Source organism: Seriola aureovittata, chromosome 2 (genome assembly GCF_021018895.1).
Source record: "Seriola aureovittata isolate HTS-2021-v1 ecotype China chromosome 2, ASM2101889v1, whole genome shotgun sequence".
NCBI lineage: Eukaryota > Metazoa > Chordata > Actinopteri > Carangiformes > Carangidae > Seriola > Seriola aureovittata.
This window is the reverse complement of record NC_079365.1, coordinates 9,460,910-9,480,357: the sequence shown is the minus strand read 5'-3', so window position 1 is coordinate 9,480,357 and position 19,448 is coordinate 9,460,910. Positions and strand designations below refer to the sequence as shown.

General features: G+C 41.1%; 1 protein-coding gene across 1 annotated transcript; it reads left to right on the top strand.

The window, feature by feature from the left end:
• The first annotated feature begins 319 nt into the window (after positions 1 to 319).
• On the top strand, positions 320 to 18,980 carry synpra (synaptoporin a). Its single transcript, XM_056392233.1, has 6 exons — positions 320 to 458; positions 591 to 656; positions 15,654 to 15,778; positions 16,562 to 16,760; positions 16,984 to 17,175; positions 17,454 to 18,980. The coding sequence occupies exons 1-6, from the start codon at positions 441 to 443 to the stop codon at positions 17,703 to 17,705; spliced, it is 852 nt and encodes a 283-aa protein (XP_056248208.1). The 5' UTR covers positions 320 to 440; the 3' UTR covers positions 17,706 to 18,980.
• Positions 18,981 to 19,448: the final 468 nt, after the last annotated feature.

The following is a 19,448-nucleotide window of genomic DNA, read 5'->3' as shown; positions in this document are numbered from 1 at the left end:
AGCTACAGTAACCCACAGCAGTCAAATTTACTTAAAATAATATGAATGCATTTTTTCCTGAGCTGCTCTTGACTTGAGAAATAATTTACTTTAACAGATTTCAAAATAAAAAGAAATTTTAAAACGACATGCTCTATAGATAAAATAACAAATCTGTTCCCGCCAATGGGAAAAAATGAAGGCGTCACTCCTCCTTGCTGAGGCCAATCCCTGCCTGTCTCCATGGCAAAGTCTAACGCTCTTGGGGGGGGGGGGGGGGGGGGGGGGGGGGGGACATAAAACCAAGAGTGTTCGGCTTTTTCCGGTCGGAGTCGGACTCAGAGCCGAGAGCCCCTGACTGTTAACGCGCGACAGACACATCAATCGGGTCTTGGCTTGTGGTTTCAAATTGTTTCCATCCCATCAAACAAGTAAGGAACAGAAAGTAGCCTCCTGCTGAAATGGACACCGCCAATCAGGTGCGTAACTGAAGGAGAGGAGAGATGATTATGACTCAGAGATGTTAGAAGTTATGAGCTCAATTGGCCAGTGTGTCGTTAATTGATGACAGAAATGAGAATGCTTTTATCCTCCCTGTGTGCTTTTTGCAGCTCGCTTCTGGGGGGACATTTCAAGTGCTAAAATTACCTCTGGGATTTATCCGTGTTTTGGAATGGGTGAGTTGGAACTTTGATGTGTTTTTTCATGCAGTAACTTCACCGTGCAGTGTAAATAGGCTACATCAATGAATTATATAATATAGGATGTGATGTGTGTGTGTGTGTGTGTGTGTGTGTGTGTGTGTTTGTGTGTGTGTTTGTGTGTGTGTTTGTGTGTGTGTGCGTGCATGTGTGTGTGTGGTGATAGTATTCCTACACTGAAAACTAAAAGTTTTTTTTTTATTTTTTTTTTTTTACATCCTTTGGGTTTTGCGCCTTAATGATGGTGTTTGTGTTACTTCCACTCGGCGAGGGACCTTACCCGCAATCAGCTTGACTGTGATCCGTTACACCGTGACTAAATGGCTCAAGTTTATGTAAGGATTTACAGCTCCGTGGGAACTAGATGACACTGGAAACCGCTATGAAGCTTTTTCAATCAATGCGCATTTTGGATGCGTTGGGGCCAAACCTGTGCGTTTTTGCGTCAGTCCACAAAAATGCCCCACGTTACCCCAAGTGAAATGACATACCGGGAGTCAACAATAAGAACGGGTCGTCCTAGCTCTGACTGAATCAAAGCTTTACTACCTCTCTCTGTCTGGGTGCCGTTTGTAGACTCTGGTGTTTATTGTACAGTGCAGAGAAGCCTCGAGGCAAAAAGAGATAAGTGATTTTCTTTGATGTGAGTTTAGAGAAATTACTGTAGCCATGGGGGATTCAGCTTGCGTGCATGTGTGTGTGTGTGTGTGTGTATGTGTGTGTGTACGTGCGTGCGTGCGCATGTGCGTGAGCTTGTCTCTCTCACTTTCATAAATGCCATCAAATGTGCAGAGGATCCTCAAGCAGCAGTCTCCGCTGCAGAAAATTCTAATAAAAAGCTCTTTTTTTTTTTTTTACATGCGAACGGAGTGAAGCTCACTCAAACTTAATTTCATCAGACATGTAAGGTTTCAGCTGAGATAGGGCAGATGTCTATCAGTGAGGTGAGCTCCCGAGTGCATCTGTTTTGGCTGTTTGTGTGTGTGACCATGTTCACTGTGAAGAACAAGCAGATGATCCAAAGCACCATCTGTATGATGAAGATAACACTCTGTCATAGCTCCCTCTGTGTGTCTTCATGTTGCGTGTGTGTGTGTGATGGTGGAGGGCATCATGTGTGAATGTGTGAGCATGACTGCACAGCGTTCTGTGACATGCAGTGACGTATTGATCCACCAATCCTCTGGTAGAGCTCCCTAAGATGTAATCATACATGATCTTACTCAAGCTACAATTCATTTCACACACACACACACACACACACACACACACACACACACACACACACACACACACAGGCAACCTCCGCAGCTTCATGCCACTGTTATAAATGTGACCTTTTCCTTTCCGCGTTTTTTTTTTTTTCTTCTCCTTGCGCCCGCATCTTAGTTTCCAATGTCTCTGCTGCTCAGCGGGCTCATAAAAATGCAAACAATTCAAATTATGACCCAGCTATTCTGATTTATTCTGCAGCACCTACAGTGGCACAGCTGTGGTCAGGCTATTCCTCTCTGATAGCAGACAGGAGAAAGATCTCTCAATTTTTCTGCATCTATCTAGAATCTAAATAATGTAATGACACTATTTGCCCTCATTTAGCACCACATTAGTGTTGACTCAAGCTCTGACTGTTGGGGAAACCTCAGGAGACTCTGACAGGTACAGATGCAGCATCTGATGTAAATTTTCAAAGTACACTGGAGAATTAGGACTGTTTTTTTTTTTACTCATCAGAGTATTTTATTTTACCACAAGGAGTCCTGGCATTAAAAGTTCACAGCTAAGATTCTCCTCTTCCTATTCATGGAGCTACTTTACAAACAAATCAAGAGAAAAGAAACAGGGATCGATCCTGAAGCAATGGGTCACAGTATAAATATTTTTTTTCTAAAAAGGGAACAGACGAATATAACCATACATTTAAAAAGAAAACAAAATAAACCAAAATAACCAAATAGCCCAAAAATGTGCAAGCTTAACATGTTCCAGTCTGAGGTCCCTGTTGAATGTGAGGAGTGAGGGGCCTGCAGGGACGGTCTCCCGCTGTCCCCCATCAAAAAGTGACATTCAGCTGGGACATGATGCCTCTCAAACTGCAGCGTCAGACACTGGAGGATACAGAAGTGATGAGCTGAGTATAATCACATGTAGCTGCCACTGAAACCACCTGATATTCCTCTAGCTGACCAACACGTTTTCCTGCACAACAATGGCCATGAAGAAAGATTTACATGTGTGTCTTTATGCATGCATATTCAGTGTGATGTAATTATGTAATTTAGATCTTGACCACTGGCCTCATGCAGCCCTGTATTGTATATGTATATATGAACCTTAAGTTTAAATGTGGCCACTGTTTATTTTTAGACCATCATTCAAACAGCGGCCTCCTCGCAGCCTGCAAATACGTGCAGCTGACCTAAGACTGACATGGCAGTCACTTGTGAAGAGCCTGTACAACCACAATACAATGTTTTCAGTGTTTATAACAATATCTTAAGGCCTGCCCTGCAGTGAATTTCTTTGCACATTACAGCACCAGCAAAAACACATGTCTGTCAGTTTGCTTTGTTTACATGCCTCCAGGCATTAAAGGCTTTTGTTCAGGCAGAGATTGACATTTACTTTGCTAATCACATTGAACCCTTGACTGTATGGCTGATTGGTCATGTGGACAAACATAAGGTTGTTTAAAGGTTGTTTTAACATTAGCCAAGATGTTGCCATAGACTAGTAGGTGGGAGGGTATATGGAGGGTGTGTGTGTGTGTGTGTGTGTGTGTGTGTGTACGCAATCAGCTCTTGGCCTGTTTGGCACACTGTCAGTGGTTGGCATATTCTGCTCCAAACAGCTGTAAGGTCCCCTCCTCTCCACCATGGACCAACTCATGCAGAAGCTGTCCTTTGAGATGTGCCCAAACTCTTCACTGCATGTGTGTGCACGTTTGTGTGTGTGTGTGTGTGTGTGTGTGTGTGTGTGTGTGTGTGTGTGTGTGTGTGTGTGTGTATGTGTGTGTGTTTGAGAGAGAGATGGAAGGAGAAAGAGAGCAAAATTGTACAGTTGATTGAGCACATGATGCAAATAATATACATGCATTTGTTATGCGCTGAAGCGCGGCCATGGCTGTTGTATCATCTCACACACTGCAGATTTACAAGTACTGTATCAACTCAGTGGCCTCCTGTACTGTAGCAATACTCAGGCTGGTGAGTCACAAAATATGAGTCCCATCGTGAGTCTCATTTATGAGTAAGGGTCCTCCTCTCATTAAAAACCCACAACTGACCCACTGTCTTATGATGTCATCCTCAGCACCTTACTGTACGCAGCTTTAGTTTGCCTCGGGTGTGTTTGTTTGTGTGTGTGTGCCAGATAGAGCTATGCCACAATAGAGGATTGGTTTCCCTTAGTTATTGTTGCTATGCTTGTCGAGGTTTTCATTCATGCAAAGATAAAAGTAAAAAAATAAGTAAATTTGAAGTGCATGTGAATGCTAAAGTTAAACCTCTGTGTTGGTTGAAGGTTGGGTTCCTATAGTTTGGATCCAGTTTCTGGTTGGATTTGTAAAGATAACTGACGCTAACAAATCTCCAGTTAAAATGTCGCTGTCGGTAGATTATATCAGCTGTAGCTAATTAAAGTAAATTCAGTAATAGCTTCACTGACACTTCAGTCTGTTGGTTAATATGATCTCTCCAAGCCACTCGCTGTACTCTCCCAAAGATTGTTTGTGAGTGAAAAGACACATCCCTTTGTTCAATCACTCTACGACAGCCAGTGAACAGTCGTTCAACAGAGTGGCACCTCTTCTCTAGAGAGACGATCAGCTGATTATAGCACGGTAAATTTCAAGAGAATATTAAATTGTAGTTTAACTTTTCACACAGATTAAATCAGTATTTTGAGTTCATTAGCCGTGATTTCAGTGTCTTTGAACAATCAGTCAACAATAAAAATTTCATGTCCTCTGCTGCTCATGTCATTTTCAGGTCAGAGCCACAGGTGGTGAAAATTAATAAAGCTATCTTAATTAATGTTCATGATGATGAATTAAGTAGCTGCTTTCCTCAGACAGAAACAACTGATCACAGATCTAAACTGGATCTCTGACTTGTAGTTATTTATAGCTTAGTAAACTGAATATTTCTGGCTTTTGTCCTGATGGTCAGAGAAAACACATTTTCTAATATTTTCTTACAGTTTACAAATTCAGTGGTTAATGAATCAAAAAAATAATAGATTCATTGATATTACATAAACAATTGTTAGTTGCAGCCCTAGTGACATTTGTTCTCTTTACAAAGCTTTACACATACTTAAGCTGTAGAGAATACATCAGGATTCACATACGTTTTTTTTAAATGTAACTTCAAACTTAACAAGAAAGGTCAAACTGGTAAACAAGAAAAATTAGACGCTGTTTGCATGTTATATTACTGCTGTACGTGTCCATGGCAAATTACTTTGTAGTCAAAGCTGTCAAACTTAAGAAAGTGTGAAATCAAAAATGTTTCTCTGATTAATGCAGACATTTTCTATATTACAAAGCAAATAGGTGTTAGGCGTTTAACCCCTGAGGAATACTATTGCAAAACTGAGTGAGACAGGCCAGAATTGCTCTGTATATGTTTTGCAAATACAACAAAGGCTCACGTGAGTAAAACACTTGTGAATGCTGTGGGATTGGCAAAATTAGATGTATCTCTTCTTTGGAAATCTTGAAAATCTTCTCTCTCTCTCTCTCTCTCTCTCTCTCTCTCTCTCTCTCTCTCTCTTCCTACACGATTTTATCTGTCACATTTTGTGTTATTTCTTCATTGACCTCGTGTTATCATGTACGTTTTGACACATTTCTGCACAATATTCACGATGAACATTTACGCAGGGGAATAAGCACACACACACACACACACACACACACACACACACCAAAGGAAAAGCAAATATGAAAGGAGGGAGATGCAGGGAGATTGGTGACAGCTGCTGACAGATATCGCAAGAGACTTGACACGTCAAAGATCTGTTTTTCAGCACTGGGAGAAAAAATGACACTTCTTAAATGCTTCAAAAGATGCCGTCAAGCTTGGCCTATCCATTTAAAACAAATATCTTAGTGTCATGAAGTCCGCTTGGGTCAGGCAGGTGAAGCAGAGCCAGATACACAGTAAATCAGTATCAGAAGGTATTTCACCTCTCTGTCTGATATTGTTTGGAAGAAAATGGAAACTTTTTCAAAACTCACAACATGCTCTGCAGCTGGTGACATCTGTCATCCCATCAGTCAATATAATCTACGGATCTTGATATTCTCTGATGTCTGATATCATTAAAACTTTGATGTCTGATGTTCCCTCCTCTATCAACTCTGCAAAACATCTGCAAAACAATCCACTTGTACAGAATTGGATGCTTTTGTTGGTGAGTGTATGTTGATATTTGAAATTTTTCTTTAATTAATTTTTTAAAATAATTTTAAAGAATGATTTTTAAATCTGTAATTAACGTCTGGCTCAGTACAATAACATGCAACATGGGAACTTTACTGACTTTACTATCATCCAAACTGCTTGTTTGGTGGTTGGATAGTGTCAGAACCCCTTCCCCCTCCCACACACACACGTACACACCTTTCCAACATTGGCTTAGAGGGGTCAGCGCCCATGATTGGCCAGCTGTTCGTACATGAGTGGGGTGTTTGCTCAGTCATCGCTCAATACTAACTTTTTCCACCTTTGGGTTTTGGACTATCGGTCTCTCTCTCTCTCTCTCTCTCTCTCTCTCTCTCTCTCTCTCTCTCTCTCTCTCTCTCTCTCTCTCTCTCACACACACACACACACACACACACACACTTTTCCCCTCCACAGATGAGATCATACTCTAATCACAAAGTCACTAGGTTATGCCAGCTGTTAGAGTCACTGAATTGACCTAATCACATTGTATATGAAGTAGCTTGGACCCCACAGCATTCAGAGTTCTTGTTTCACTTTAATTAATGTCCTGATAAAGCTCTCAAATTAAAAGAACAATACATTACATAAAAATTGGTCCATCATGTCAAGGTATCTATAACCTCATCATTTCCTGTAGTGGTGTGATCTTAAAATAAGTTTTTGGGTTCTGTGGGTTGTGGTAGCCGATGAGCTCCTGGATGTGACGTGGCCTTTCTTCACCCATCCGGTCAGAGCTGGACCTCTGTCTCCCTCTCAACCCTGAGATGCTGGTCCGCCATCTGTGACTCAGACAGAGAAAGGTTAGCCTGTCTTCTCCTGTAGGACTTGTCTGTTCAAACAAGACATCCCACACACATAGTCCACAGAAGAGCACAGGTGTCGAGACAGTATGTGCACAAGAGCATATAGAAATGTCACAAAGACACACTGTATTTATATTATTACACACAAAGATTATTATAATTGACTGAGATTAAACCTGAAGTAGAAATCGAGTGCTGAAAACATTTTCACAAAAGTAAAGGTGAGAAAAAACAACACAGCTTCCTTGGGTGGGATGGTTATTTATTTTGCACTCAGTAGCATATGGCATACAGTATCTGTCCCACCAACATGATTTGCAGTTGATGCTATGAGTCCACTATATAAGGTATAATAATTTCACTATACATTCGGACAGCATTACAAAATGTCAAACTCACTATATAATGGACTATATAGGGAATAGTGAGTGATTTCGGACACAGCCACTGATTTAAAAAATATTTTAATTTACAAGGGTTTGTTTCTATAAGTCGACTAACAACTACTTGGTCATCCACAACGACCTGTTGCTGTTTTTCATGACTATCCTGCTTAATAAACTCTGATTGGTCAACTGTTGCCTTTTTCAGCAGCATGTTGATTGGCTCGCTTCATATGTTTAGATAACAACGTCTGTTTTTTTGAAGAACAATATTGTTTTTGTGTTTGATTGATATTTAAGTCTTTAATAAACACCATTTCCCACAAGCCCCAGACATTTGGCTAAACGCCATGGCTCGACAGACAAGACCGATGAAAGAAATGCTAAATGAGAGATTGCATTGAGTTACAGAAGGTAGTGGAACAGAGGCCGGTCTGGACGTGACTTCTCTATTTGTTCCCTAACACCAAAGCATCATCGCTCCTCATCGTTCACACTTAACACTACACTAGTGGAACTCGAATAGTCACTTTCAGAGCTGAGATAGGATCTAACATGAATTTGGATGATTTTCTCCAGATTCTCGAGAGGAAATTTCATCTTTCCATATGTAAACCCACCACCATACAGAAACATACAAATAAGCGCTCATACAATGGGTTTGTATTACATTTCCATCGGGTGCCCCCAGCGTTATTAGTGCAGTGACTGTCACTGACGGGCACAGGGGTCGGGTTCCACATAGGTCACCTGATTAAGTAACCATGGAAACCCTGTGGGGAGAAGAGGAGCAGCAAGAAGGAACACTGTTACAAAAATAAATGGAGATTTTCTGCTTGCTTGTGGTCGGTCAAGCTTACAGAGGGAGCGCGGAGAGACAGAGAGAAATATGAATGTGAGCTGTACAGGGCACAAAGCGCTCCCTGTGCAGGGAAGGATTAGCCGCTGCTAAATGAGCTGCTGATTTTGTTGTGTGGTGCTGCCACCGAAGCGAAGATCAGACAGCTTTCACATGAAGGCTTGTGGATGTCACCTCTTTGTGTAACTTGTTCTGTAGACGGTGAAGTAGTTGGGTTTTTTCTGACTAATCAGCTGACATGAGCTATGGTCCATATCACTGAAGTATAACCACATCTGTTTGATGGGTAGGAAAAAGTGAGGGTGTACTGTAATACATTTGCTTATGCATTTATTCACTGTTAATTGAAAATGAAAGTTTTCTAACTCTTTACGAATTTAAGTGAATGAAAAACACAAAAACTACATATTACATGAGCTTTTAGTTCCATATCTCAACACCAGTCTGTTAGCGTGTTACCCTGCATCACTAGTGTGTCAAAGTTCAGTTCAGATGTTCATCTGAGTGCTCACACCACTGCTTCTATTTCTGATGTTGTGCATTTGCTGTTTTGTTTAGTGTGTAAAACTAGCCGGCATAAAATTGCTCATGTTTGTGCACTGGCAGACCACAGCCGCTACAGCAAGTGAGAGTGTGTGTGTGTCTGCGTGCGTGCGTGTGTATAGGCCTATGTGTGTGTATTTTGGGGGGTGTGCTTATTCCCCTGCGCAAATGTTCATCATGAATATTGTGGAGAAATCTGCCAAAACTACACTGCAGGTGTGGCTAATGCTTCTGCCTGAGTGGAGAGAGTGAGATATTTTTACTCTATGTTCACACACACACATTGCATGCTAACATCTAGGTCTTTAAACTCTCAAACACACACATGCTCAGAGAGGGTACACACACTCCTAGGCACACATTCAGCCATGCACACCCAAACATGGAGATATAAAAGGATGGAAACACTGTATGAATACAAAGGCATTAATACACATGACAAATGCAAACAGGTTGGAGATGTACTGTTAACTGTACATTCAGGTTCCACATTAGGGGCATTTTTGAATCCATTATTAGGCCGTCAGATCCATGTGCTTTTAAATGAGCCTCATAATTGTTGCCATTCTGACTGTAGGTCATGTTAACTTTGTGGTTGCAAACTACCTCATAAAGATTTGGAAAAAATAAACATAAAACATACTGTAGACAGGCAGTCTGAACTATCATTATAAAGCCAAAGTCACCAGACAGGTGTGATAATAATTGTGCAGTTAGCTACATAAGCTAGGGGGCTCATTTCTACATTTACCTTTGGTTTGACACGGAGACAAGTGTTAACAAATTATGAAAAATTATTTTCGAAAGATGCAGTAACAGTTTTTTTGGGTTTTTTTGGCCACTTAGGAGCAGCGTAAACTATTTGTGAACCCAACACTGATGTATCATCACCTTTTATGTCGATGACAAACTTGCTAGTAAACAGCTGCTTATTTACACATCCAGTGGTTATGGAGCAACATTAGTATTCATTCAGAGTCGATTTTCTGCCCACTTGATGAATGTCACTCCAATATTCAATCTCTTTGAGCTCTGTTTTTTGGTCACTACCAACCTTTGATGTAAATATCTGGCTCTTTAGCTTGTTGCTACTGTCTGTTTGTGGCCAAGGGCAGCTACAGATTCAGATGATAATTCAGTTCATCACTACAAGCGACCCCTTTCACATCACCACATTTTTTAACATTGTTATTTCATACATTGTGTGTATGAAAAATATTGAATTTAGCTGCATTAAGTTTACTTGGAAACTCTTGCACTGCTTGTCCTAAAATATGTTTTTCTCTTCAATGGAAGTGGCAAGTGCAAAGTTAACAATATCATTAGTCAAAATACCTACAATTATGAGAAAATGCCTGGTTGAAAAATACCAGAATTTCTCTTTAAGTCAAATTGTGACATTGTTTCACTGTGATGGCAATGTCTGACTCACTTCAACTATATCCTAGATCCCCTGCAAGTTGACGGGATTGGTTCCTTAGATATATGACATATGAAACTCTGGCTGTCTGAATCTGTTTTTATGAGACTGTAATTTGGTTCACTAGAGTTAAAGGTGGAAATACGTAGTCATGGGGTTGACTGCTTATTTTGCTCATGATATGTCTTGCATCATATAAAAGACATCATCAAGGTTAAAAGTTAATTTTCATCAGAGATGTTCTGTTACTTAAATTCAGGTAGCATCTTAAAAAGGTCTTACGTCTACTTTTCTGATACCTGAAATCTGTTCCCTATTCAAACCTCACAAGTAGTTTTTAGAGTACTTTGATTCTCAATCTCTGTCTCACTCCGTTTCATCTATCGCTTTCTTTCTATCTTCATAAAGAGTGCCCTAGATTTTTATTTTATATCCTCCCTGTCAGGCAGAGAGGGGGGCTGAACATCTGAGGCATTTTCCTCCTCCTTAGGCAGCCACTTGACACCACAACGACTCCTATCTACTTGAATAGAGCAGGTGGACGGTGTGTGTGTGTGTGTGTGTGTGTTGTGTGTGTGTGTGTGTGTGTGTGTGTGTATGTGTGTGTATGTGTGTGTGTATCTATGAGTAGCATCTGTGAGGTTTTGCAGAAATGTCAAGTGCAGCTCATCAGTGAATGCACCTTTTAGCTCGTCTGCTACTTAACGTGATTCTCACCTCTCCACTCGGTGCGATCTCCATCGCTTCCTCTGCCGCTCTTATCACGTCCTCTTGTTTAAGCAGCTCCTCTGTTTTCTCTTGTTATTTTTTTTTTATTTTACAGCCAAATATTCCTCATGCACCACTCCTCAAACCACTCCTCTTTGTGCCCACTTCACTTTCTCAATTGTGTCTTTCATCATATTCACTACACCCCTGTTTTTTCACAGTGGAGGCTGTTTGTACTGGACTGTAGGTCTGACTGCTTGTGGTCGAGCCTGAGGCGTGAGGATCAGTTTCATAATCCTCAGCCGGCGTCTTCCACAGTGTTCATCCATTTGAGCCTCTGACCTCGCCTGTGCTGCATCAAGTTCCCCTCAGACTGAATCCTCACACTGTTCTCCACATCCACTCATTTAAAATCATCTGTAGGAAATATCATAAGTTGCTTTCTTTTTTTGTTTATCTTTGATTGAACTGCAAATTTATTACTCTGGTTTGAAAGCAAATTATGATCTTCACATTATGCTCCTCGATGCCATGTAGGTCAGTGGAGAAGAGGGCAAACAGGGAGATGTTTCAGAGCTCTGTTTGCACAGTAGACAGTTTTCATTCCTGTACCCTGGCTTCTCTCTCTCTCTCTCTCTCTCTCTCATTTGCTTTCCCTCCCTCTCTCCCTCTCTATCTCTTGTTCCCTGAGGAGCCCAGCTGGGAGAGGCAGATAAACACACGGGGGCGCGGGGCTTAGCACCCACCCTCCTTCCACAATGCCACGCTCTCCTGTTCAAAGGGCCCAGCCAGAAATGAGAGGGGCTAAACCCGAGTCGAAAATCACAGGGAGAGGAGGCAGCTGCAGGAGAGAGCGAGTATATATACATACAGAGAGAGAGAGAGCGAGAGGGGGGAGAGGGAAGGAGATAGATGTTTATCTGAGGCTGTTTGTGATAATTAGGAGGGAGTATTTATTCTGGTCACTTGTCCTCTACCATTTGTTTGTTCAGAAAAGCACGTGCTACAGTCTGCATGTACAGTATTTATCAGATCTTTTAGCTGCATATTTGAATTAGTGAAGTGTGTGTGTAGACGTATGAACACATTTCTGGTGGTTGTTTGTGGCCAACCAAATGATCTGAGCTGACCTCATCCACGCAGCCAAATCGAGCTTAGTCCTTTGTGGCCCAGATTAGCCTCACAAAGCATGACCAAGTATTGTGCGACTATGCCCCTGTGAGCAGTTTTCAATGTTCAACAGTGGCGAATAACAGATACTTAGCCTAAATGTGAAGACAAGAGCTACAGCAAAGTTAGGATAATAGACAATGATGCCTTTTCATAAGTGCTGGAATCTCTTTGTTTGTGTACATGTGGGTCAGGATTTATCTGCTGTCACGTTACAATCAAACTGTCAATCAGTTCTCAAAAAACTCAGTTGTTAGGAAAATCTAATTTCAACTCAATATCATCTCCCTTCACTGTGCTATAGTAATCTCAGTCTCAGTCTCTTTGCATGCAGCAGTTAAAATAATAATTTAAAAAAAATGTACATCTCATCTTGGTGTAGTGTAGGGTTAGCTGTGCTCTCTGTAATGAAAGTGAAGCAGTTAAACAAGTGGATAATCATTAAACAGATTTATTCCAGCTGATGCTGCATTCTTTGTCTAAATGAATATTTATTTAATAATACTTGTGTACACACTGGGAGCCAATTTCAGCCATCTCAGCTTGACTACTGAAACTCACTGAGGTTGTAACCAGCTGGAAACGCCTTACTTCTGACTCTTAGCAAAAGACACCTGTACGGACAGAAGCCCTGGACCTGCAGAGTAGCTGTAGCCTCTACGGAGCTGTATATTTTGGGTCAATTTTTTTCAGTCGCACACACAAAACTTCAACACTTCATGTCATTAAAACTGCTTATGACTTTTGGAGCAAAGTGGAGCAAGAAGAGCTAATTATCCCTCTTCTGTTTGTCACATGAGGCAAGCAAAGCCGTGGCAAAACTTCTCTGCATGCAGCTTCATAATGATGTCTCTTTGGGCCAGATTGTTGCTGGAGGCAGCAACTTAATTTCATTACAGCAGTGGCAGGGACTGTATGTGTAGGACATGAGAGCATACAGTGTATATTGTTTAATATACTTTAACTTACACAATAAAAATGCATTTTTCTCATAATGTTGAGACAGCAAGAATGGTGTTATGACACTCTTGTCATATGAGGGTTAGTGTTTTACGTGCCGTGGTGTTGGGTTGTGCGTGCTGGTGCGCCCCCTGCCCTCCCCCTCTTCTCCTACAGGTGGCTCAGCACGGCTGTCCCTGGCTCCCAATTGACAGCCGGAGTTGAAAGGCGGAGTGGGGGAGGCTGGCCATTCGTCTCCTTGAGAGAGAGAGCTGCATGGAGCTGTAGATGTCTTTAACTCTGATAGTGATCTTCTTCTTAGGATTATCTTGCTTCTCTGTTATTGTTAGTTTGTGTTATCCAGTGCTGCTGTCGTAGCCTGATAAAGAAGACTAAATCAACTGTATTAGCATCCGATGTGTGAGGGAGAGCAATCACCATGTTTCTGAGTTATCAGGTTCAACTTGAGCGAATGCACATTTCATTTGTCTGCTGTCAGTAATGTGTTCTATCATTATAACTATACTATATACTGTACTGTAACTGTATTGAGCTTCTTGTTAGGGTGCTGTTTCTTCTGCTTTCCATAATATATTGGATTCATGATTCCTTTCATTAATCTTTCCCATCATGTAATATAATTTACAATGCTTATCAGTGGTACCTATACATAATACTACTTTATACTACAACTACTTTATACTGTACCTGTAAACAACATTAAAATGCTATTTACAGGTCAAATTAACCCTCGCTGCAGCCAATTTGTTGCACCCCCTAGTTTCACTGTAGGGACATTCAGTATGTATTATTTGCGGTCCAAGCAGAAACACGTGTGGTGGTGAAGCCATCATCCGGTGACTGTGGAGGGCGCACAAGCAGGGATGTCTTCCTCCAGACTCTAAGACTCTGTTCATCCCAATTCAGCTCAGCCCACACACTCACTGCAGCTATTGTAGACCCTGTGCTGACGGGGCCAAAATGCTATGAGTTGGTGTTGAATTGGCTTCACAGCAGAGAAATTGTGGAGATGTCTGTAAGCAAAGTGTTTGAATGGATCAGGGACTGCTGATACTCACTGTTTTTCTACTGGGGCTTGGTGGTAGAAATTCATCCCTTTTTCTTGTTTTTTGACGTGTAAAACTCTTCATGCAATAATTGATACTTCTAAAGTCATTGTATTTGTCAATTAATAACTTATCAAAGCTGCACTTGTTGATTTTTATATTAATGTTTGATGATCAAATTATCATGTGCAAAGTGAGGTGTTGCTCATAGTGACAAACCCACAGAGAATTATCAATGAACTCTGCAGTTCACCCCAGCTATACAAAGTGTTTTAGCCTCTTTCAGCTCATTGTTTTGGTTTCTGGGCCAGCAACTTTACTGTTTGGGTTCACTCCACCATTCTCATCTGTGTTGTTTGTGGCAGCAGTAGACTGATGTTTTCAGCAATCCTGTCCAGAACAGGAGACAGAAAGTCAGCAGCTACCTGGTGAACATGGTCAAACATTTAGCAACTAAAGAGCCAGTTGGTGAAGAGCAAAACGGAAGAAAAAGGAGAATGAATACTGGGCTTATGTTTGTCAGGTGGATAGAAACATGTTAATGTTGCTCTGTGACTGCTGGATGTGTCAATAGGCAACTGTTAACGCACCATAACAACTTTATATGGTGATGATATGCCAGTGTTGTGTTTAAAGCATGTTCTGCTGCCCCCAAGTGGTCAAAAGTCAATTAACACAACTGTGACACATTCATCTGTGTGTTGAAGTTCTGCAAAACAAATGAGCACATTTACCATGGTTGGACACATCCTCTATGATCCACTTTAGAGACGTTTAGATTGGTTTATTAGGTTTTACCTGTCTTGATTGACAGTGTCAGTAAAGTCTGTTCAGAACCACATTTGCATACTCATCAGCATAAGCCCTGTGTTATCACACCAGTTCACATGAACAGCAACTCCACCATCTTTACTGGAGTTCAGACATCCTTTCAGTTACCTCACTAGTGCATAGTAATAATCTGTGTAAAATTGCAGATTTCAGATGGGCTTAAAGTCTCTAAACAGAATGCAAAGTTTAAAAAACAGTAGTGTGAAATGCAGCAAGCAGCATCAAGAAAGTGACTATATCTTTAACTAAACTTTCTCTCAGGCTTTTAGAAAACTGAAACTGACTCCATTGCAAAAATGAGTGTGTCTAGTAAAAACCAGTGGGATTAATACTGTGCTCCTACATCAGTGTACTGCAAAGTAAAGCACTGTCTCCTGATTCATGCTCTAGGTGGCAACCACAGAACAAACTCATTCCCAGTCTTTTCTAGGCCCTATCTCCTCCATGCTGATCAGCCAACTCAGTGTCTACTCTACTGACAAGCCAGCAAATGTCCAAGCCAAGAGCCGACACCGTTCTCTGATAATTTGATCAGAGTTGATGCAGCATGTCGTTCTCACAGTGGTTCTCTTTGTAAGAGTATGTTGAAGCAGATACTGAGAGGCTGAGAGAGAAAGCCTTGTCGCGAGTGGTTGTGTGTGTGACTGTGTGTACATGCAAATACGGTGTTTGGCCTGGATTATGTATACAAATGTGCTTTTCATCAAGTCATCTATTGCCTCAGTTCAAACCAGTTTGTACTGTAGGGTCATCTCCACAGCAGGCATCTGATTTTCCTCTTTTATTTCTTTGTGCAGCTTTTTGCCATTTTTGCCTTCGCGACATGTGGGGGCTACTCGGGGCAGCTGCGGGTTAGCGTGGACTGCGTGGAGAAGGGCAGCAGCAACCTCAGCATCGGCATCGACTTTGCTTATCCTTTCAGGTGAGTGGGGTTCATTCATAGTCTCGAAGTCTGATGGCAGGAGTATGAACCTGTGTATACTCTGATGCTAACGCAGTACCACCATGGGACACCGTGTAGGAAACTTAATGAATTCAAAAATAATGTGTGTGGGTGTGTGTGGGAGCATTTCTTTAAAAGCGAGCAGTTCTCATGAAGTAATTAGTCAATGCTGTGATCACTGGAAAATAAATCACATTCCCACTTCACTGTGTTGGGGTACATGCAGAAATCACAAAAACGGATATTCCAGAGCCACCTCAGATAAAACTTAAGCTATCTGTATTGGTAGACACCATTTAGGAATAAATAAGAAAATGTGTTTTTTACTGTGACTCTAAGTGACTCTTAAACTCAAACTCATTCAATCCCCTGAATCTGAGTTAGGGAACTGAATTCCAGTGGATGTAATTCCTTTCAGCTGCAGTCTGTTAAGTAAATAATTAAATTATCAACCTAATGGTATCATCTGCAAACATCCTGTGACTACAGTATAATGGCTTACCAATCTTTACCAACTGCTACAGGTAGTACGCTAGGTCAGCACATATCACAGAATCACATCTTATTCCTGTAACGCACACAAACCACATGATTGCAATATTGTTCTTTTACAACTATTGAATTTCCTTCCTCCAGTTGTCAGAGTTTGCTGAACCCATAGGCTGAACCACATAAGAACAATAAACCACTGTATAAACCAGTGTGTCATCAGTTACCAGGGCCTACTTTGGCAACTCCTGTACCTTTCTCTTTGTGTGCCAGGTTGTACCAGGTGTCGTTTGAAGCACCCGCGTGTGAGGGCATGAGGAGGGAGCGCGTCTTCCTCATTGGAGACTATTCATCTTCCGCAGAGTTCTTCGTCACCATTGCCGTCTTTGCCTTCCTGTATTCCCTGATGGCCACCATCGTCTACATCTTTTTCCAGAACAAATACCGTGAAAACAGTCGAGCCCCGCTCATTGTGAGTATCGCGGCCACTGAACTGGGACTTTTTTGTACCATTACCATTAAATTCTTTTATCTTTCTGTTTGACATCTTGTGTCCACACTGCCAAAGGAATCATAATGCCAGATATAAAGCCACATTATCAAAAATCTGTACAAAACAAACCCCAAAGTAATGTTTCTGTCATATTTCTATTAATGTCTGAACTGTTTGTCTCATCTCTTGTCGGTACCATCAGGACTTCGTAGTGACCGTGGTGTTCTCCTTCATGTGGCTGGTCAGTTCCTCTGCTTGGGCAAAAGCTCTGTCTGATGTGAAAGTGGCCACTGATCCTGATGAGGTGCAGCTCCTCATCTCTGCCTGCAAAGTCCAGACCAACAAGTGTGGCTCTGTGCACGGATCGCGCTGGTCCGGACTCAACACCTCAGTGGTAGGTTTGCAGGATGTGCGTTCCAGACAGTGGGAATTAATGAGTAAATGAATTACAATAGGCTACAATTTTCAGATATGAATGAAATATGAACTCAAAAAAAGCTACATATTTTATGAATTATGAATGATATGAGAATGATCTGTTAAGAAGAGTAAAATAGCGCCTAGAAGAATCAAAATAAAGATCCAGACATACAAGAACATGAGTCTGTAAGGTTGACTAAAATTTCTAATCTGCCCATGTTTCATATCGCTATTCCTTGTCTTTCTCTTCAGGCTTTTGGGTTTCTCAACTTTGTTCTATGGGCTGGAAACATCTGGTTTGTCTTTAAGGAGACCGGTTGGCACAAGGGTGCTTCTAGGTTGGCAGGCGGGCCGTCTGAGAAACAGGCCAGCACCTTTGACCAGCAGCCCTACAACCAGGGAAGCTTTGACCAGTCAGGGAGCTCTAACACCCAGGGAAACCTCGGCCCGCCGTCTGAGTACAGCCAGGTGGGAGGGCCCACCTCATACACCAATCAAATGTAGCCGTGCCTTTTCGTTTCATGAGTGGCATTTCTGCATTTCAAACCAGGGCAATCAGAGGGTGATAGGAAAGTCGAGTTAACTTTCCCTGTCTGCTCAGTTTATCATCAATCTGTAAGTGCAAAAACAACAAAAACAAAAAAGATGGTGTCAAAGGTGTTAAAGTGCACCCACTGTAAATACAAGTATTGTTGGGTATTGTACAAAATGATTAGATATAGTCTTTTACTCCTTCTGTTTCAGAGGTGTTTGCTGAATGTTGTATTTCTTGTAGTTGGAAAAGCATTCGTGACAGTTTCTCTCTCTGTGTTTGGTCGTTGACATTCACCGTTTGACTGGATGTCTTTTTCAAACTGGTTTGAACTTTGTGGTGGAAGGAAAAAGTGCTCTATGTTTGTATCATTCTTCACGTTTTCAAGTGCATGATGTTGTATGTGTGCTAATATGCGCTCTGTGACACTAGTAAAAAACAACAACATGCATTTTATCTCTGAAAGTTTACAAATTCACACTGAGTCATTACTCAAAGTTTATTTTGATCAGTATTATTACTTTTTTTTAGTATTTTGATAATGGGTATTTCTAATTCAGGTATAGATTCAGAAAATGATTTAGGGACAGTTCTCCGTTACATTTGTTACAAACACATTTCAGCATGTCTGACATTGGTTTTTGATAACGTCAGAAAGACAAAAAGAAACCTAAAGCAATAACTGCATAGTGAAAAATACACTATACAGGGTTTGTGAACAAACAAAGTACAGTGCAGCGTGTTATTTGTTTTCATGGTTTTCATTTTTTTAGTTGCATCTGCTATCACATCTCATTTTATTTGAATAATGAGAAGAGGGAGATTGTCTCCCTCGTTGTTTACAAGTGGCAGCTCTCGCTACAGATTACTGTGACTGTTTTCCATGCTCTCGTCAGACGACTGGAAAATTATAAACATAAGTTATACCTCTTCAAAGCATGTCCAGAGTATCCATTTACACATTTAAAGCCCAGCAAAAAAGCACATCAGTACCAGAGTGATAATAGAAGAATAGTGAATAGTGGGTTCATCTGTACATAGTTAATACTGAGCTTTTGTTTACTTCAAAATCACCATTCAGGTTTGTACAACTTTGAAAAAAAAATATGTGCATTTCATGTTAAAAATAATGATCAAAGTATAATGCTTGGTTTGTTTACATTAATATGACTCGTGCAACCCCGTTTTTTGACCTCCTAAGCATGTGGCTTGCAACAGTGTAATAAAGCAGACTGAACATCCTTGTATGTATAAAAGTCTGACGTCCATGGTAAACGTGTACTGGTCTATAAACTGAGTGTGGATCATGTTTTACAGGGATTCATGCTAAAGATGCACAAATCTGGCCATAAATGACACAAATTCATGTATCTGCGCTGATCTTTTTGTCTGGTTGTCTTCTGACCTTTGACCTGCTGCCTTTGTCTCCATGGAAACAGGGATGCTTCATTTGTCCACAAGAGTCTGTCAGGTACGATGTGAAGCACAGAGTGAAAGGTTGAATCGTTTGCTCTTTCTGTTGGTCATCAGAAACAGTAATGTGCAGTATTTTCGAGACAATACAAATATTACGTTCACAACCTTGTCAGTGTCACAGCTGACTCATGGAGATAACAAGCTTTGCTGTTGCATGTCTTCTCCCTAAAGACATGTGAGGAAAACTGCAGATGTCTCAGTTTTGTCAGATTAGCTTGTCGGTAATAACATGGGTCAGA